Below are 21,858 nucleotides of genomic sequence, written 5' to 3' on the forward strand. Positions count from 1 at the left end.
AAGATAAGAGCAGTTAATGGCCTGCCCAGGTGGACATGAAGAAAGAATCCAATGAAGTGTTAGAAGACCCCAGACCACAAATCACCATTGGATCAAGAGGCATGTGCAGGATGTGTGAAGAGTGTGTGAAGATCAGGTGCACAGACTGTGAGGGTATAAAGGCACAGGAATTTCTTTGTTTGGGTCCCTCTCTGGAGGCACCAGCCCGAGCTGAAATAAACCAATTCTGCCTCAGAAGCCAGGGTCTGAACTTTTCTTAAACAGATAGCAACCCAGATGGGATCCTAGGTCTCATCTCTGGATCATCCTGACTCCAAATGTCCATACTGCTGGCAGACAGGTGAGTTCATGAGGGCCCTTTGCAGTGGAAGCTTTCTCTCTAGAATGAGTTTAAATTCTGACACAGAGGCCGGTGGGATGCAGGTTCAAATCTGGCACTCCAAGGAGGCAGGTTCGAGTCCAGCCTTACTCTATAACAGATGACAAGGAGTTCATCTAAGAGAGGTTTAAGTCCTCTGAAAAACGGTATCTGTATTTTGGTAAAAAAGAAATTCAGCGTTCGAGTCCCTGAAATGAGGTAAAAAGGAAATTTGGGGTTAGAGTTCCTGAAACTAGGTAAAACTGGGGAATATGGCCAGAGTAGAGAAGGGGATGCCCTTGGCTGAAATCCTCCAGAATTGAAGAAAAAAACAAAACAAAACCAAAACAAAAGTCTGGAACAAAAGAGCTACTGAAAAAGTGCACTATAGAATTGTGTCAGGAGGAATGCCCATTCATCACTACAAAAACAAGGGTAAATCCATAGAAAACCTGGCCAGGTTGTAGTACACATTTGATCAAAACCATCTAACATCTTTAAGAATATCTTCAGAAAATCATCACTCTAATCATATGTGTTATTGGTTCATATGGGATAATTTAGCTTATGCAAGGAGAAAACCTAAAACAAAACTTGGAAAGCAAATGATGATTGCAATCACAGAACCGGTATCTGAAATGGGGGAGGATGTTCCTCTCTACACTGCAGCTGCTGCGGCTGTATCACCTGCTCCACTTGCTTTTGCTTCTACCCCCCACCTTTGCAAACTGCAACTGCTTCATCTCCTGCTTCTGTCGCTTCGCTTGCTGTGCCTTCACTTGCTCCTGCTCCTACCTCCCCGCTGCTGCAAAATGCAGGGCTATATCCTATGTCCCTGCACACGGTGCCAAATCCCGCTGCTAATGCAACCTAGGGCTCTGCCAAGTAATGCCCCAGTGTTAGTATTTTACAACCATTATCTGTGATCCTCAGGAGAATTAACAGCTTGGGGAAGTAAAATGCCAAGGCTAAGGGAGGATGCTGTTTAGAGTTGTTTCAAGTTTAAATGTATATATAGAAGCTCATGTGCTTTATTTTCAGCTTTTGTGATCCATAAGTAAGAAGAACCTAGCTGAAATCTAGTATGGTGAAAATGTAAACATGTAAAAAAATACTGAGCGTAGCTACGTTTGTATATGATGGAAGGGAAGAAAGGGAAAAGGTGGAAGAATGAAAGGTGAAAAGAAAGATGAAGGAACAGGAGGCGAATTTATTGGTGACAGTGTTAGCAAAAAAATTTCAGGATAGAAACAGAGGATTGGAAATAAGAGCATATGGGGCAAATGTAATAGCTGAGGACACACAAGTGTGTCTCTTGGAAAGGGATCTGTTGCAGGCTTTGGATGTAGAAATAAGGTTGGCATCAGAAGGAATACATTTAATTGTTATGGGAATGAATGAGATAAAAGAAAAATGAAAGAAGGTATAACCAGAAATGATTTTGGAATACTCTCAGAATTGAGAAAAGCCCCAAAGATATTGTGGAGCTGGAAGACCACAGATGTGGGACTACTGAAGTTGGCACAGCCCGTGTGGATAAAAACAATGAGGTGTTAGAAGACTGTACTAGTTTGAAAACAAAACCAGTGGGAGGCACCAAGTCAGAATAACAATTTAATGGGGAAATTAAAGAAAAGGAAAAATTAAAAGAAAACACTGGTTCAAACTGACAGAGTCAAGATACAACCTGACACCCTGTTAGTCAGGGTGGTGGTAGCAGTCCAGTAGAATGGTGGCTGCAGTCCTCTGAAGTGGTGATCCTGTAGAAAAAGGGTCTGCTCTTCCTCAGAAGGTCCAGTGGTGGCTGTGTAGCTCCTGTCCTCTGGAAATCCAGTGGAAAGGTTGTCTCTGGTGTTCAGAATCTCAGATTATATCCATGATGGAATGCTTGGTTCCTCCCTCTGGGTGGAGCATCTCACAATGGGATGATGGGTCATGAGGCCAGGTGTTGATTGGGCTCATTAACAGAAGATAGTCCGGAGGGAGTTATCTATGAGTCATGCAGCAGGACAATGATGGGCCATTAACAGAAAGATAGTCTGGGGGGAGGAGGCAAGGAAACACTGCCCCACCTGATTTCAACAGCTCATGAGGATGGTAATAGAATACACTGCAACCCAGGACAAAGACCCCAGACCACAAATCACCATTGGACCAAGAGGCATGTGCAGGGTGCATGAAGAGTGCATGAAGATCAGGTGCACAGATTGTGAGGGTATAAAGGCACAGGGATTTCTTTGTTCGGGGTCCCTCTCTGGAGGCGCCCAGCTCGAGCTGTGATAAACTGACTGCATCAGAACCTAGGGTCTGAATTTTTCTTAAAACAGTAAGCATCCCAGACTCTTCCACTTGCAGTTTAGTTCTGGAGCATTCAATTCCTTCGGGAGAACAAGAGCCACGCAGTTGTTAAGGACAAATGGACCCTTTGCAGAAATTGCAGAAGGCCTTCTAACAGTCCTTGAAAGTCATTGTTTCTCAAGTTGTAACAACACTTTTTTCATATTTCACAGAAATGCTAAATAGCTGCTGCCAACATTCACCAAGCATTGCTCCTTGTACAAAGACATTAGTGTATAGTCATATCATACTCATGAGGTAGAGGAGCCATGAACACAGCACATATAGTACATAAGATAAGTCTGCAGGTATCCCAAGGGGTAGGTGCATATGGCTGGGATAGCTATTTCAATAATGTGCACTCTATTTGGATGCAAGTAAGTCCCTGACAACAGATGAAGGGACTTGCTTAACTATATTTAACACAGAAAATGACAGCAAAATTGAACATATGTGAACATGTCATCTGTGAATATCCACTGATGATACTTCAGTTTTGCTATTAAACAAATAATTACAATTCTCCCAAATAATAAATATCTAAACATTCCACATTTATTAGCTTGGCATCAAATTTAAATGACAATTTTGTTACATACCAGGAGAAAAAAACCACCAGACCACCTAAAGGTAAATTCCTGGACAGGTAAAGAATATATGATAGAGCATCACTGGATGTACGTGAAAGATGGAGTTGCAGAGTTTGGATAGTTCTCATTGTTAAAATGAAAAACATTCAGAAAGACAGACTGGCCAAAGAGGCCAGAGTATCATTTCACTACTGAAAGAGAAGGATGAGAGGGAAAACAATAGTGTACTTATTTAGCAGAAAAAAAATAAAAACAGGATTAAAATTGAACAAAGCATCAAATTAAAAGAAGAAATTCAACTGTCTACAAAAATGCTAGATGTGTAGGTGGTAAACCAAAAACTTGCTAATTTACAAATTAAACGGAGGTATAATTGAAGCAAAGACTTACATGAGTCAAAATGCAGTGATTAACATTTCTGTGCTTCAAAATTGGCTTCTAGACAGTGATCTTTAAGGTTTTCACTTTAAAATCTAATAGACAGAAAGAATTGACACAAAACCTAGAACCATGTCAGATGACCAAGTCACAAGTGATTTGACAGACAACTGAGTGGGGCTCTTTAAACAGTTTAATGAAAACAGGAGGAGGTAAGTCTCCCAGGGCAACATAACGGATGCTAAAAGTCTCAAGCAAATGACCTTGGAATGTCTGTATTTCAGAAATTATAATTTTCTAACAGAAAAGCACCATACAGAAATACATCTTATCATATTAAGAAAAAGAACTTGTGGCAGAACTGAAGTAAAAAGTAACTTTTAGAGGGAGTTATCATTACTTGATTACATTTGTTATGTGCAAGCAAAAAAAGTCCAAAACTAGTAGTACAAATACTTCATGTTTCATGAGAGATACTTGAACAAAAGCAGACAGAATTAGGAGTGAGAACAGCTGCAATTAAATTTAAAATGGGAACAACTAAGAGGCATTTCATAACATTTCATTAAATAGCTAGATGGCCTCAATCCCACAAAATAAGAAAGCCTGAAAAACAGCAAAAGGAGTTTGGATAAGAGGGGATGTAAAAAGAGAAAGTTGAAATAGGTAAGTCAAAACCTTCAGAAGTATTAAAAATCGTTAAGGGGGAGGGAGGGGGGGAGGGGAGTCAAATGAAGAACTAAAGGGTTCCAAAGACTGGGGGGGGGAGCACTTTTTTGTTGTTTTTTAAACTTTATATTTTCATGCAAAAAAAATAATACTTAAAACTGTATTGGTCCTCTACTAAATGGATATGGCTCTTCATATTAACACCAAAAAATCCACAGTTTGGAAATATTTCTCTTTTGGTTTTAGGGAAACAAAGATCATATTTAAAGTGACAATGAAAGTTTCCACTACAGCAGTTACTGAAGATGTTACAGAGCAGTTACTAAAGTTAGAACATTGTTGTTACTCAGTAAGTCAAGACACCTCATATCAAAGGGATAACTGACCAGACACCTCTTATCAAAGGGATAACTGACCAAGAAACCCTTCTGCCTTATAAATCTTGAAATACCACAAAAAAACCCCAATAACCCAAGGATGGGAATGGAACATGGGAGAGATTGCATACCAAGAGTTAAGCAGTTACAACAGTTCTAGTGGTTTGGTTTATAAATACAGCAGTTTTGAGGAACTAGACTTCTGCTAAGCAACCGATTTGGTATCATGCCACAAACAAACAGCACGCATTCATTCTTTAAGTAGTAAGTATTAAATTACATAAGAGAAAGCTCTCAGGCAGCTTTGTTTCTAATAGGATCCCAGTGATACTCCCATTCTGATAAGAAACTTAAATATCTTTACCCATGAGATTAAAAGAAAACCTCTTAACTTACTACTGACAATACCTGTAGGTGACACAAAAGCTGTGAACAGGTAAATTATGAAGAGGATATGATGATGTGAAGTAATTGGAATAACCTGTAAACCAGGAACAGGCAGAGACTGTGCTTCTGAATACAGGTAAATGTAAGGTTAACTATATAGGAATAGAGAAAGCAGGTTGCAAATGGTGAATGAACCCACCCTGAAAAGCAATTATTTTGAAGAATATTTTAGTTATGGTAGATAGCCATCTAAACATGAATAGTTTGATGCCATAACTAAAAAGGTCATTGTTTTCCTTGTACAAATCTCAACAGTGGCATCTCAACTATCACAAGAGAAGTTTTACTTTTGCACTTGTAGTAAAGAATGTATAAACCTCAGTGCTCATTTCTCACAGTCTGTAATTCAGAAGTGATGTTGGAAAGGATGAGAAAGATAACTATAAGAATGATTAAAGGATTCAAAAATTCACCCTACAATTAGCATTAGGAAATCAATTAATTTAGCTTCATGATAGATACAAAGATTAACGACTATCTTGGTCTCAGTTTCTAAGTGTCCATGGGTCATATATCTAATATCAGAGGTCAAAAAAGACAAAATATAACAAGTGACTAGAAGCAAATCCTGGACAAATTCAAGGTAAGAACAGGACAATGTTTCACAGGGGAAAATTTTTTTTTATAACATACCAAGAATTGTGCAAGCATGTTGATCTGTTGTTGGAGTGAAAGCTTCTCTGGACTCAGGCCCAGATGGAAGCCAAAGCACAGGGGTTGAATTAAAACCTTTGGATAAGCTGAGATACATGAAGTCACACCAAGGTGAAATAGAAATATAGATTTTTAACTTTTAGGAGAAATATATGCTAAGTGCCTTAAACATTGAAAAGCTGTAGCAGAGACCTTAAACACAGTTCTTGCTGCAGCAGTGTTACCTATTCACAGAATTCTTTACTTTAGACAAAATATAGATAGAACTACACTGTTCACATTTTTTAGATAGTGTTCACATAAACAATAAGAGTTGATAGAAACTATATATGCAAATCTGTGTAATACCTATGCAATACTTATGTAAGACTTACGACTGTTAGAATTAGACCAGGATAGGTTAAGAAAACTGGAATCGTGTGTTAATCTTATTGGTCAATTAACAAATATAATCCACACTTCTGTAAAAAAAAAAATAATATAAAAGAAACTAGAATTAGAAGAAGAAGCTGTTTTCTGTCTGCTGTTTGCTGTTGCTGCTTGGCCTTATCATGTAACCCCCTTGAATTCTGCCTTCAAGAAAGCTATGAGACTATGAAATAAAGAACTTAGCAGAACAGCAGTCTCCTCTGCTCTCTTACCCTGGTCTGAGAAGGAAGGGTATCCCATCAAAGCTCAAAAATCTGTAAGAGTTTTTAGCTCAAGAGTGCATTTTTGCCTTTGTGGATCAAGATAAGGATACTTTACTAGGTGAAGAAAAAGCTACATGTGTAAGTAAAGCAAAAAGAGGCATTAATTCACTGTTTTGACACTTTCTGGGCCTCAGCATGTAGAATGCTATTTGGGAATACAAATGCTATTTCCCCATTCCTCCTTCTTTCACAGAGCTTTTATTGCTGAGCACAACATCCTACCAGCCCCCCCCCCCCCTTATTGACTTGAGGTTGGGGATGGAGGAAGGGGGGGTGGGCAGAGTGGGGGAAAAAAAGATAAAATCTTGACACTGTGAAAGCACTGCTCAGCAATAGCCAAAACATTGATGATATCGACACTGGTTTAGTCATAAATCCAAAACACAGTATGATACAGGCTTCTATGAGGAAAAGTAACTCCATCCGACCCAGATACAGCATTGAATTTTTATTGCTAGTATTGCCCTGGTCTATGAGATGAAGTGGCACCCATAATGCTTAGTAAAGCCAAAATCAGAGTTAAAAAAAAAAAGTCCCATATTAGATCCTCAGTTTCCCAAGCCTGATAGGTTCCTAAAACCACCTGACACCTTTCCCAACTTTCATGCATTTGAGTTTTTCTGGCCTTATAAGTTAGTATTTGCTGCTACAGAAACCTTCTGTCTTTCTGGCTGAAACCCATTTACCAAGAAACATGGATAGTAGTTTCAGGAATTCTTATCCAATGTTCTCTAACATGACCAAGAAAATTAACATTCAGATTAACAATTTAAGAGTATAAATTGGGAGAGGAGTGGTTAGAGAATAGCCCTGCTGGGGGTGCAGGTCAGCAACAGGCTCAATTGGAGTCAGCAGTGTACCCCAACAGCCAAGAGGGCAAAACACATCCTGGAGTACATCAAACAGAGCATAACCAGCTAGTCAAAAGAGGTGACTATCTCTCTGTATTTAGCATTGGGGTGGCCTTACCTTGAGTATTGTGTGCATTTCTTGGCCCCACAATTAAAAAAGGATTTGAAGGTCCTTGAAGTGCCCTCAGAGGAGGGCAACAAAGCTGGTAAAAGGGCTAGAAGGCACGTCCTGTAAGGAGCGGCTGAGGACTCCAGGTTTGTCTAGTTTGGAGAAATGGAGGCTGAGAGGCAACCTCATGGCTCTCTTAAGCTTCCTAAGGAGGGGAAGTGGAGAGGGAGGTGCTGATCTCCCTGGTATCCAGACAGGATCACAGAATATGCTGAGTTGGAAGAGACCCACAAGGATAACCAAGTCCAACTCCCAGCCCTGCACAAGACCATCCCCAAGAGTGATACCATGTGCCAAAAGTGTTGCCCAAACACTTCTTGAACTCTGGCAGGCTTGGTGCTGTGATCACTTCCCTGCAGAGCCTGTTCCAGTGCCCAACCACCCTCTGGGTGAAGAACCTTTTCCTAATATCCAACCTAAACATGCCCTGACACAACTTCAGGCCCTTCCCTTGGGTCCTGTCACTGGTCATCACAGACAAGAGATAAGCCCTTCCTCTTCCCCTCACAAGGAAGCTGTAGACTGCGATGAGGTCTCCCCTCAGTCTCCTCCAGGCTGAACAGACCAAGTGACCTCAGCCGCTCCTCATACGGCTTCCCCTCACAGCCCTTCACCATCTTCATTGCCCTCCTTTGGACACTCTCTAATAGCTTAATGTCTTTCTTATATTGCGGTGACCAAAACTGCATACAATATTCAAGGTGAGGCTGCCCCAGTGCAGAGTAGAGCAGGACAATCACCTCCCTTAACTGGCTGGTGATGCTGTTGGCCCTCCTGGCTGCCAGGGCACTGCTGACTTATATTTAACTTGGCATCGACCAGAACCCCCAGTTCCCTTTCTGCAGAGCTGCTCTCCAGCCTCTTTTTCCCCAGTCTGTCCGTACATCCAGGGTTACCCCATCCCAGGTGCAGAATCTGGCACTTGCCTTTGTTGAACTTCATATAGTTGGTGATTGCCCAGTCTTCTAATTTGTTGAGGTCTCTCTGCAGGGCCTCCCTGCCTTCAAGGGAGTCAACAGCTCCTCCCAGTTTTGTATCATCTGCAAACTTGCTTAGTAACCCTTCCAGTCATGCGTCCAAGTCATTTATGAAGATGTTGAAGAGAACTGCCTCTAAGATGGAGACCTGTGGAACCCCACTAGTGATGGGTCAGCAACTTGATGTTACCCCATTCACCCATGAGTCAGTTGCTCACCCAGTGCATGACGTGCTTATCCATCTGTGTGCTGGACATTTTGTCCAGAACGATACTATGAGAGGATGTGTGGGAATGGTTCAAAGCTGCACCAGGGGAAGTTTAGACTGGACATTAGGAAGTGTTTCTTTACCCAGAGGGTGGTCAAACAGCAGAACAGGCTTCCCAGAGAGGTGATCAATGCTCCAAGCCTGTCAATGTTAAAGAGGCATTTGGACAATGCATTTAATAACATACTTTAACTTTTGATCCACCCTGAAGTGGTCAGGCATTTTTTTAGACTAGATGATCATTTAAAGTTCCTTCCAATTGACCTATTCTATGCTCAAATTTAGCATGAAGGAAAAAAAAAAACACCAAAACCCACAGATATATATTGCTCCTAGAACTTCCCGAGGAACTTTGAAAACTTTTCAAACTATAGCTTCACTTAGACTTATGCCCCTCAGTATTAATTATCTTATTTCTTTGCACAGTGTTAACACAATACTTAAAGCCTGTTGCCCACTTACTTCTCTGATTTTAACAGTACTATTTATATGGCTTCATAGTATTTACAATATTCAAGTGCTTCCTCAGTTTTTATATTACTTTGTTGCTCTTGATTCTTGCAAGTTAGACTTTTTAAATAAGTAGAGCAAATAACAGTTGAATGTTGAAAAACTTCCCATAATTTAATTAGCAACAGCTGCATACAATCTTGTTCAAGTATGAGAACACGTTTCCTTGAGTGTTAATCCATTCAGCAGAGCAAGAAACACATCTACCTTATCATGCTCTCCCTTCCTGGGATTAATTTTGCAGATTGTCATATTACTTCAAAAGAAATGCTGTTGCTTATTAAATTACCATTGCCTTTACACACGAAACATAATTTGAAGTAGCTAAAAACACAGAAATATTTCTTAACATTACAATATATACCCCAAAGTCCCTTCTCAAGAGAGTCCTCTGTTTACCATGTTTCCCTCCTGTACAAATTCAACAATGTTTTTAAAAGGAAGTACAAATTTGGGGTCCCTTGATTTTTTGACATATGAGCAAAACTAAGTTGGTCAGAATTCTTTGACTATTTAGGTTCTAAACTACTTTCCATTAACTACAGTAGATGACTTTTAAAGAAGGAGGAAAATCAAAAGAAAATAACCCAGAAGAAAATCCTTTATAAGGGCTAAAAATAAAACATTCCTTTATCATGCATTAAAAAATTAATATGCTCTTTTCCAGCAAATGTGAAATCATGATATCACATATATATCAAGATGATGATTCATGTATTCCTCAAAACCAGTTATTTTTATAAATTGATATATATGTCTGTTGGGGTCTCCCCCCTGCCATGGAGCCCTGGGAGATGGGCCCTGGGGGGGAGACACGGGGTTTTCCTGCCCCTGGTCAGCCTCATTCACGATTGGTTGGTTTGTGTTCCCCGGTGTGGCCAAGGACCCTTGGGTCCCGTGACCGCAGACTTCCTGAGCAGAGCCCCGGCCATGCGGCTGGAGAAATAAACATCTCTGAAACATCTACCACGAATCTGTCCATATATACTTCCTTTCCACGGGAATCCTGGTTTGATATATGCGTGTTACAGTAATCCCCGCTGTAACAAACTGGTGGAGGAATGCGGGCAAGACACCGATCCCTGAGGAAGATTCGTGAGTAAAATAACCACTCTAGACCTCTCTCTTCTCATCTTGGTTTGGATATTCTCTCTGGACTATGGAAGAATCATGGGAAATGGGGCTCTCTGAGCCACAGAAAAAAATGTATCTAGAAGTTAAAGGAATCCTTGAACAACAAAACAAAAAAGTAATGCAACCGGGAGATCTAGAACACTTTTTCATCTGGCTTTTCAAAAGGTTCTCCAATATTTCTCGAGACTTACTTTTTGATATCGAACCTCCTGTATCTTGTGAGGGGTGTTTCTGGGACGAGATCTGGGATAAAGTATGAAATCAAAGAGAAGCTTTCCGTGCATACCTTATAATCAGGGAAGCTCTTGAGGAGCATCTGTATGGTCTCATTACCCCTAAAGCAGAAGATCATAATAATCCTGGGGCCGAGGCCACGCAGCTGCCATCCCGGGAACACATGACTGCAGCCATGCCAGTGGAGATGCCTGCGCTGGACGCGCCCGGCCCCCTCGGGAGCGTGCGCCTTATTGCGGACTCCATCCCTGTCTCGGGGTCCCCGGCCATGCGACGGCAAGTGAGGGAGCGATGCCGCAGGCGCCGCGGGTGCCGTGGGCCACAAGCAGCCAGGAACCGGGCATCGGCGTGGCAGGCCACTCTGAGCGACTAGCTCGGAGAGCCCTGTGGAGGGAGAAGCGGCGGTTTCCACAGCGACACGAGAAGCCGCGCAGCGCAGCACCGAGCCGAAACGGGGCCGCACTTAAAGCAGCGTGGAGTTTGCGGAGCGGAACCACTCACAGGGCGCGGAGCCAGCGGCGATGGCAACGCGGGGCCGCGCAGAGCCCAGACACGCGCCGGAGCAGCGCCGCTTGGAGGGCGCGGAGCAGCTGCAACGCAGGGACCCGGCCAAGATGTCAGAGTCAGCGAGGCGGCGGCCACGCGGGACCAGCAGCCACGACGAACACGCAAGCACGTGATAGGAGGAGTTGTAGCCATGAAAGTCACAGGAACTGTGAAATGGTACAATGTAAAAAACAACTATGGATTTATAACACGAGATGATACAGGGGAAGATTTATTCATCCATAGAACTGCCATTAAAAGGAATAACCCTAAAAATTACCTGCAAATGTAGGAGATGGGGAAGTTGTACAATTTGATATAGTGCAAGGAAAGAAGGGTTTACAAGCAGCAAATGTTACTGGGCCTGGAGGCATTCCAGTCAAAGGCAGCCGTTATGCACAAAATTATAAACAATATCCATCCCAGCAATTTCCCTACCCACAGCCTACTTTCACCTTTTACCCTATACCCAATATGAACCCCTTCCTAAGTTTACCCTATCCCCAGTTTATTCCTAATCTGTTTTTCACCCCATGGCTTCCCTATACAATTCCATTTCCCTACAATTCCTCTCCAATGGCGAGGGGGGGATGAAAAGGGGGAGGGAAGACATTAAACCCTCTCCTGCCTCAGTTTCCCCACAAAGCATGCCCGGAGAGTTCTGTCTCCCTTGTGTCAGCCCTAAGATGTTCCACAGAATCTGTTTGGACATTTAAAGACTCAGGAGGGTGGCTTGTTTTGTCTTGAAACTGTTCTTGTTATGTTTATCCAGTTGTTTTCATTCTCCTTTTATTAAAATAAAATGGGTGAGATGTTGGGGTCTCCCCCCCTGCCATGGAGCCCTGGGAGATGGGCCCTGGGGGGGAGACATGGGGTTTCCTGCCCCTGGTCAGCCTCATTCACGATTGGTTGGTTTGTGTTCCCCGGTGTGGCCAAGGACCCTCGGGTCCCGTGACCGCAGACTTCCTGAGCAGAGCCCCAGCCATGCGGCTGGAGAAATAAACATCTCTGAAACATCTACCACAAATCTGTCCATATATACTTCCTTTCCACAGGACTCCTGGTTTGATATATGCATGTTACAGTAATCCCCGCTGTAACATATGTCTATATATATAATAGATCAGTGTTTGTCATCCAGAATCAAATTACATAACCTTAGAAACAGCTTCTCCAAACTAAGATATACTTACCAATCTAGTTTCAACAGACATCAACAAGAGATATATTAAGTATTTGCTTGTTTTCTAATCATAAATACATACTGTTGTAATTACCTAAACTTATTTGCAAGTGTTCAGTGCAAGTATAAGTATGGATCAAATACAAGATAATAAGAAAAGGTTGCAATTCTCTTTCAAAATAATTACATTTTCTGCTTTAATGAAGAGCAAAGAAAATAGTCAATTAGGATATGCTAATCAATACCAACATTTTTAAATTGTGCACAAAAAATTCTGAAATGTGTAGTATCAGTTTATCTACTTATATAAGTAGATGGGACTATTTGCATACATATTTCAGATTACAGCAGGGAAGATTGATTGTTGGCTTGATGGGCCCACTTCCTCTCCAAGGTTTTTGAAGTCTAAGTCTGCTAATTTACAGAGTTCTGTACACAAATCTTTCATTCAGCTACCACAGGTATACAAATAAAACCCTACAATGTATATATATCCTATAGGTTTGGAGAAAAAACAAAGTCTTCCACTTAAGACTAGCTGCAATTCATGCTAAATTCAAATGACTTACCTCCCACCTGTTTCCTTTGGTAACATATAGATAATGAAAAGATACTCATATTTGACACCTTGCTTCACTGATTCATCTGCTATTTCAAATGAAAAGAACACCTTTGCCTTAAGAGTCATGTTTTGCACGTCACAATACCTGCAAGCATTATACAAAATAGTAAACATACTGTCACGCCCTCCAATACCTAATTTTGCCAAAGCTTATAGATAGTGCTGATTATTTTCTTAGATACTCCTGATGAGATAATGTATTGGGTTGACCCTGAGTTGATGGACAGTCTTTAAGACCAATTACGCTTCTCACAATTTACATATTTAAACCGCACAGAAAGGCGGGACTTCCCCTTTTGGTCGGAGCTCGCCTGCTGGAAGGTGGGGGGGGGCTCCGAGCCTCCCGGCCCCGCCGGGCCAGGCCGGGGCCACTGCCCCTTCCCCCCTTTCCCAACACTGCGGCACGGTCCCTGGGTGGCTGGGGGGGGACTGTCCCAGAGCCGCAGGCAGCTAAACCCAGCCATGGACTGCTCACAGCTAAACCCATCCAGCGCGGCTTCTGGGGACCGGCGGGTCCTTCTCCTCTCCATGTGGAGCCGGCGGAGTCAACGGGAGCCGGCAGAGCCTCCTGTCTGCAGCCAGCACACTTCGTGCTGAACTGAAGAGGACACCACGCAGCCAGCAGCACAAAGGGAGCGAGGCTTTCCCCACCGTAAAGCCTGAACAAGAACACCCTTCAACATGGCAGCTTCAGAGTCAGAGAGAAAGAGAAGTGAGTCACGTGGGACGGAGCTGAGCATGGCGACGGGAGAAAAGAGGGCGGTGCTGTGATTCTGGCGCGTAGCTTAAAAGAAACCTTCTTGCATGCCGTGGTAAGAAACTGTAATACCACAAACTGTTTGTCTCTTTAATCCATTTGAAGAACATGGGGGGATGGAGTATCTTCGTGTGCCTGTGAAGATTGTGAAGAATGCCTATGCCAAGCTATATAGAAGTAGTGAGAAGCTGCTAGAGACTTGTGGCGAAGAAAAAAGCTTTTGTGTGCAGGCCAAAAGAACTTATCCTTAAAAAGATGAATAACCCCATGTGATGGCCCATGTTTTGTAGTGTGAAGGAACTGTGAGATTTTTCATGGGAGAGATGTTCTACACACAGCAGATTGTTTGTTTCCGGGCGGATCTGCTGTTGGTGGCAGTTTGGGAACCACGTGCAACTGAAGGAAAAACCCTTTTTTCCCTTAAGCATAAGAGAGAGACTTTTCAAGAACTGGAACACTGACTAACATCCCATGTTCTGTTATCCCTTGTGTGAGCTAGGTAAAAAGAGAGAAGTGCTGGGGGGGGGGGGGGGGGGGGGGATTTGCTTTAATTTTGTTTTGTTATTGTCTCTTTACTTTTAATTCTATTAGTAATAAAACTCTTTCATTGTACTGCAACTGTTTAAGGTTTGTGCCTGCTTTGCTTTTCTCCTAATTCTTATCTCACAGAAGGAAAATAAGTAAGTAATGAATATTTTGAACCAAAACCACTACAGATAATAATGCATAACATAAGTATATACAGTGTACAGGCATATTATGTCCAGTAGTGAAGGTTTACGGCTACAAAATAACATTTAAGCCCAAACATTGCTTTCTGAGACCAGGTAAAACTTCCACTGATGACAGTCAAAATTATATACATAGAAGGTTAGATCTCATGCCTCTTGCTACTTAACAATAAATATGTACATACATGCTTAAAATACAAGCATGCAGAATACTGTACATTGTTTGGTGCTGACCAATATAAAACAGTAAAACACATAGGGGTTTTTTTTGGTACTATAGCAATATATGTATTTACAACAGCAAACAACAAATAAATGTTAACAACTTTATGCTCTGGAGAGCAATCATAAGGTTTTACAAAATGTTCAGTAGTAATGGAATACAGAAGAATTTCAAAAATAGAGGAAATAAAAACCAAATTCAGTGGAAGACTGAATTTGCTCCAAAGTATATTAAACATTGCAACCAACTTGTGCTAGCTGAACTATTTTCAGTGCATATGCTAGAGTTCTCACTTTTTAGAATTACAATAGTAACAGATACTTTGCTTAATTTTTTACAGTAGATTAGAACAGGACAATGATGTTCCATGCAGTACCTAAAAGTGGTATTTTAATGTTTAATCATGGAGAGAGTTTATTTTTAAACTAATAATTTTTAAAAATCTTACCATGCAAAAAGTTTTCCAGAAATTACTTTCAACATTTTAAACTCTGATCCCATGAAAAGTAAAAACGTCATTAATACACAAGAAAGGTGCACACAGCATAATGTGTGTCACACAGTAACAGTAACCAACATGTTTTGGAGGGAAATATTTCACTTTGCAAGGAAGCACTATAATTTCTACAAGTTAAGGAGGGGGAAAAAATCCTCCATTCTGACCCAGAATTTTTTCTTTATATGTGCTATGCGTGCATTTGTATGTACATCTAATTTTTAAACAAGAACAAAAAATATGGCTGTCAAACCGGGACAATGGCATAGACATGCTCATTTGTTCCTTAAAACCTTTTTATTTAATACCTTTTACTTTGCACTTGCAACAAGTTCAAAAAGCACGTGGTCGGTTAACACAGCTCAGCTTGTGTTCTCTCCTTATGATCAAAAGGATATACCTTTTGTCCCATGTTCAAAAGCCTTTAACCCACTTAGGCTTCTAAGTCCAAGAACACTTTTCAATGTGGGACTGAGAAGTTGGCACTTTTAAAAAAAGTTTGCCTTACATTTACATAAAATAAAGCACTACTGCTACTTTAAGTTTTGATGGCTAAAGATACATAATGGGACAGTAAAGGTCAAGTCAATTAAAAAAATGGATGGCAAACAACTTCAGACATTTATTTCCCAGTCTCCCCATTTTAATTATTATTTTCCTATTTTTAAAATGGTTTTGTCCATCCCAACCATATGAATTACCCAAACAAATAACACAAGCTTAAGAACTGAACAAATGACTATGCTAGGGAAGCAGTGAGAGTGACTGAAAGTACTGTCAGATACCTAAAAGAAACCCACTAATTTAAACAAATTTTTAGAAAGATTGAGTTTTGGTTTGTTTAGGGTTTTTTAATAAATTGAAACTTGAATCTCTACCCAACCCTGTGACTTCAACAGTGGCTTACTGCTATACTGCATTTTACGATATTAACTGTTAAACAACTGCACATGCACAAACACTTTCAATCAAATATGTGACTGCAGCTGACAAAGTACAACACGAAAAATGTGTACACAGTAACAATTTCTATACTGATTTCCACTTAAATACGGATATGCTATTAAATATGAAGCAGAACATTTACCTCGGTTTCATGTACATCATGCTTACACATTCAGAAGCACGGCTTATACAGATACTGATATATGAAGAAAACCTTCATACAGGCAATCAGTGTGTTTTCTTCAAAGCTTTCTAAGTGACAGCTTCTTAACTATTTGCTCTGAAAACACTTTATTTCATTTGATCTAAAAGTAATGCCACAATTAGGCCCTAATCTACCATTACCATACATTTACCATTACCAGTAGGTGGATCTTATAAAACAATACAAGATCTGCACTACTGATTGTGGAATCAAATCTCTGAATTCCTTCTCTGTGTGGTATATGTTAGCACCATTCAGTAAGTTTCATGCATTTTTAAAAACTTGGGAGAAACCTCTAGCATTACTGCAAGAAAACCAGGAAATGCAGCAACAATTTGGACCCGAGTAATAAGTCAAACATCAACTGCCTCTCCTGTAGCAAATGCATATAGTTAAGTAATAATACTTAAACAGCCATAAAATTTTAAAAATGCAAGCTATCTGTCCTCTATTTTATCTTGGTTTTGGATCTTGAAATAGCCACAGCACACACTTCCATCAACCCAAAATTAGGCCAAAATGAGACAGAATATTATTACTGGTAGCATTGTATGTCTCCACCCCTTCTTTTTCCACATCAGTTAAGGATGCCAATACCTTTCTCCATATACAGAAGACAAACTGTATTATTTAAAGTAGAAAATAACACAATCATAAGCAAGCATTAAAATAAATTCCAAGTTCCTTTCAAATCACTTTACTGTACAGGCAGTTTATTCCCCCAATATAAATAATTACTTTCATGTACCTGATCCAAGACAAAAGTCTTTGGCATAAACACCCCACATCCACTTGGAGCATTCCCATTCACCCAAATACTGGTGCAGACATATTTCAAGGCCTGCTAGTCTACAACAGAAGCTGTATTACCACAAGAACTACACAGTGTAGTAGAGCGCCTCAGATACAGACAAATGTGTTTTAATTCAAAAAGATGATTTTAAAACAAGCCAAATTCCTATTAAACAAACATTGCCTTTGCACACTTGTGGCTCCAAAATAACAACCTGTTTTAATTAAAGATAAATTATACTATAGATTTTATTTCCGGAACAGTGGGTGGATTGCAAAGGTCTTAAAGATCCTGCTATTCACCAGTATACTTTAAGGTTACTCTTCACCTTCATGGGTGCATCTTGGTCTTTATGATTTCTTTCTCCTTTTGCTTTAAAAGTCAGTCTACAATCTGGGCATAAGCCCCTTATCCCATTTTGCCTCATTAAATAAAAATCACAATGAAAAAAATGCAACCGGTGACCCAGCAACCTAAGACTCACAGAACAATGCCCCAGAAATCTGCAAAGCAACCCCCCTGCAAGTACTTTCATTAATCTGCTTCCTAACCATCACTCTCCTACACCCATCATCGCCGATATTCCCCCAACACTCCCTCCACTGACCAGCCATCCTTTCCCTCTCCATTTTGGAAGGACGGGTTCCCTACCATATCAAACCCACCCACAGGAACCACGGTTATTTACCCAGCTACAAGCACCTCGGCAAAGCCTGCACACGAGCGCGCACACACAACGCGGTGGCGGAGGAACTACGAGCGGGTCACTGCCACCATCGCCACGGCCGCTCCGCGGTGAAGGTGGCAGGCGCCTGGGAGAAACCGAACCGACCACGCCATGTAATGCACCAGGGGGCCACCCGGACAGAGCCCGGGGCGGCGATGTCTGGGCTGCACCCTCAGCGGCACTTAAGGCGTGTGTGCTGACGGCGGCCCACACTCACCCAGCAGCAGCAGCTTCAGTTCCCGACGGGCGTCCCGCTTGTCCCGGCGCAGCTGCCGCTCGATCTCGTCGTTGATCCGCCGGGCTTCCTTGGCTTCTTCGCTCAGGCAGCACGCCATCATGGACTCCAAAGTCATTCTTCCTAACTGGTTCAGACACAACCCCCACCCTAAAAACGCGCGCGCACACACCCCCCACCAGAGCACCAGCCCCGGGGGACACAGAGGCTCTCTGCCCGGAAGTCCCCACCCGGACACTGTAGGGCAAGTGCAGCGAGCTGCCTCGATGCCACACACAGATAAGGGAAAAGAGAGCGGGCCCCCAGTAGCACAAATCCCCCCGTTCCCTGCCTCAAATAGTCGCCGCTTCCAACTCCTCCTCTAAATTATGCACCAAGCAACATGAAAACATCCACCACTGCAGCCGTGGCGGCAGCAGTGCTTTCTTCGCGAGCCAAGCTGCTCAGCACAAATACCCCTCTCCCTCCTTCCCTCACTACTACTTCTGCTTCTGCCTCTGCTACCGCTGCCACCACCCGAGTGTCCCTCGCAAACTACACCCCCACCGCCCTCCGAAATAACCAGCCCCCACGGAAATGCTAATGTCTGTTAATCCCTCCCCTCCTCCTCAATAACGCTTCCCTGTCGCTCCTTCTGTCCTAAAGCGAGAGTTCGGCTCCTCCGAAAGTGGGCAAGGCCGCCGCCACCCGGCAATCTCAGCGTGCGCCTGGATGGAGAACTTCCTTACGATGAACCTTTTTTCCAGGCACGGTCGCTCGCCCCTGTCGCGAGTAGAACTGCTGCTGAAGAGCCGTCACGGCTCGTTCCTGCCCTGACAGTAAGAAAGAGAGGGGGGACGAGTACAAAGGGCTCCACCAGAGAGGAAGAGAAGGCAGGTGGAGACTGGGGCATGCACACTGTGAGCCCAGCTCGACGGGCTTTTCAATGGCTTATCTCTGCGGGCGTGGTGAGGTAGAAATATGGCGGACTGTCTCTCTTGCTGCCTCTGCCACTCTTCCCCTGCGCCGCTGCGCGATGGGAATAAGTAGCTGTAGGAGCCAGGAACTCCCGGGATGCAGCTCCCGACCATGCGCGTTTTATTTGCTTTTGATAGCTTTGGTTTTAGTCGATAAATGCACATTTTTATTTTACCCTTGCACTCTCTTCCTAGAAGAGATGCCTTTGGTTCATAGAAAAAGGGGGGAAATGTAATAATTTACACGAAGGGGGAAGTATCTTCACCTTCAGATGGCAATTAAAATGTGGGGGATAAAAATATACTAGACACTAGTAACTTTTTTATTCCGGTAATCCTGAAAATGAATAGTTGTCATATATAGAAGAAATAAAAGATGTTTACAACAGATAAAAACAGTAGTATACTTCCCTTGCTTGTAAAAACCTAATATTCTATAATTTCAAGGCATCGATATACCGCATTTTATATTCTGTTGTTGTAACCTTTATTCAACCAATGCTTTTAGCTACCATCCTTTTTCACAAACCCAGACCAGCTTGCCTTCAATTCCAGTACTAGAAAGCCTGTCTTTAACACATAGCCTTTAGTAGCTCCCAGAGTGATAGCACACGATGGACATATTAAGTTCTAGTTTTTGTGGATTTGTAAAATATTTCAAAATTCCTACAGCTGCCCTACATTTTCCCACCTCCATATTAAATTAACTATCTGGGAATGTTGAAAAATCTCCCAGGAAAGTCATAGTAGTCTATTAGGTAGTTAGAGGGGTGCATCACTCTCCATCTTTTAGTTTCATATGCAATGTCCTCTCTAGCACCTGTTGTCATCTGTTTTGAACATCACATGCTCTTTCTTACAACTGTGCAAATATGTTGTAAATATGAATTAAGTAGAGTCCACCATAAGGCATAAGACTAAGAGGAAATTAAAAAATGAAAATGTAATCGTCCACAGAATAATATAGTTTTTAGAGCATGAAAATGTTTTTAATTACTTACAAAATGTGTGATTTTTGTTTAGATCTATATCAGTTTTCTATGTATAATGTATAAAAGCATTTAAGAAAATTTTGAATATTTTTATAAGTATGTTTATTCCAGTAAATGAATAAGTGAATTTTATTCTAAACTCTGTAATCCTATTCATTAATCAATAATGATATTTCAGTAAAAGCATCTTCTTTATTTACCTGATGTGGATTTTAAAATTCATATGTATGTAGGTATATTTATGTATTTATCTACCTTGTGGCCCCAGATTAATATGTTAATATTAAATTTGGTGATAAGAATTTCTATACATTGAATTATAAATATTATAAATATGATAAATATAAAAATGAAAATAACCAAAGTGGAAAAGATTTTTCTGCATTAAATAATTTTTCAACATAACAGAATTTCCTCCCCAAAAAGATGAAAATTGGTGTGTGGTTCAGGTTGTGGTGCAATGGATGTTCAACTGCTCTATGCCTGAAACATTGCTGCAAACAGCATCTGACATCAAGTGTAAAGAAAGTATATGAATGAGTCAATGAATTTGCGACATATCCATCATCTGATCAAAATCCCTCCCAAAATTTAGGGCTGTTGGAGGTTAGGATTTTTTTCCTTATATTTTCTTTTTCTCAGGGAATTTTTCTCCCATTTGTTGCCCAAGAGATGGGAACGACTGGAGGTTAGGATTTTTCTTTTTTTTTTTTTTTTTTTATTTCTCTCAGGGAATTTTGTCCCATTTGTTGCTAAGAGACGATAACGACCAGTACTTAGGAGACAAAAGAAGTGGCCAAGTTGGGGGAAGGGGTGCAATTGGCTGCACTCTCGTAGCTGAGGGGCATTCTCTTGGGAAGGGAAGAGATACCACGAGATTTTGGCTGGGGGGTGAGAGGCTGGGCTCAGCTCCTCTCTCTCGGGATTGGAGGGTAACGGTCGAGTTGCTGCTACTGCGGGAAGAATTCGCTGCCACCGTGGAGTCCAGCCCGACACTGCTTCTTCTTAACCGTAGGTGAGCCTCTGCTCGCAAGAGTAGCTGGTGAACTAGGACCTTATTAACAACCGATCTGACTGGAAAGGACCCTCACCATCTGCTCGGGTGCCTCAGGGAAAAGACCCGGGACCTCGACCCCCTCCCCCTTCCTGGAGGGGTACGGCTGCTACGGAGAAGCCCGGCCGCTGCTGCCCAGCCCTGCTGTTTTCTGTCGCTGCCTCGGGCTTTTTTTCACTACACTCTAACCCAACACCCTGTGTACGCCCGACCCCTGCAGCTCTTGCTAAGTCTGTGGAGTTTTCTGTTACATTTTGTTTGCCGCCCTGGGTTGTGCCCACTTCTGCCGTTCCAGGCACTGCTCCGAGGTTCCTGCTACAGCTCATTTCACTATCCGGAGGAGCACCAGGACTGACTGCCCCTGTGGGTTAGTAAAGGAAGCCCCTTTTCTATCTCTCCCGCCAGTGCACCCGCCATTACTCACGTGCAGAGAGGCAGCTGAGCTCGTGCCACAGCACCCCCTGCAGCCGTGGGGGAATCATCACACCTGCCCTGCCCAGCCGGGAGCCAACAGCGCCCCTGCTGGCTGTGACCATAACTACACCATAGGGGAAAGTGCTTGACAGCTGAGAGAAGGCTGTTATTGAGTTTCTGTCTTTGTTGTTGCTGCTGTTGTGGTTGTTTATTTGCCTTGTTATACATACATACATACATATAGATATAATTAGTAAAGAACTGTTATTCCTTTTCCCATATCTTTGCCTGAAAGCCCTGTAATTTTGGAGTTATAATAATTTGGAGGGAAGGG

The 21,858-nt window shown here is 42.0% G+C and overlaps 1 protein-coding gene across 1 annotated transcript in view; it reads right to left on the reverse strand.

Annotated features, from left to right (window-relative positions):
* Positions 1-18,226, reverse strand: part of LOC309584624 (guanine nucleotide-binding protein G(q) subunit alpha) — a gene marked incomplete at both ends in the record, with an annotated part of 212,661 nt that extends 194,435 nt beyond the window's left edge. Inside the window, one exon of the mRNA XM_082300755.1 lies at positions 18,091-18,226. Within this exon, the coding sequence (XP_082156881.1) occupies positions 18,091-18,226 (136 nt within the window). The remainder of the gene's footprint in view (positions 1-18,090) is intronic.
* Positions 18,227-21,858: the final 3,632 nt, after the last annotated feature.

The sequence above is a fragment of the Coloeus monedula genome (genome assembly GCF_965178545.1).
Source record: "Coloeus monedula genome assembly, chromosome: W".
In the NCBI taxonomy this organism is placed as follows: domain Eukaryota; kingdom Metazoa; phylum Chordata; class Aves; order Passeriformes; family Corvidae; genus Coloeus; species Coloeus monedula.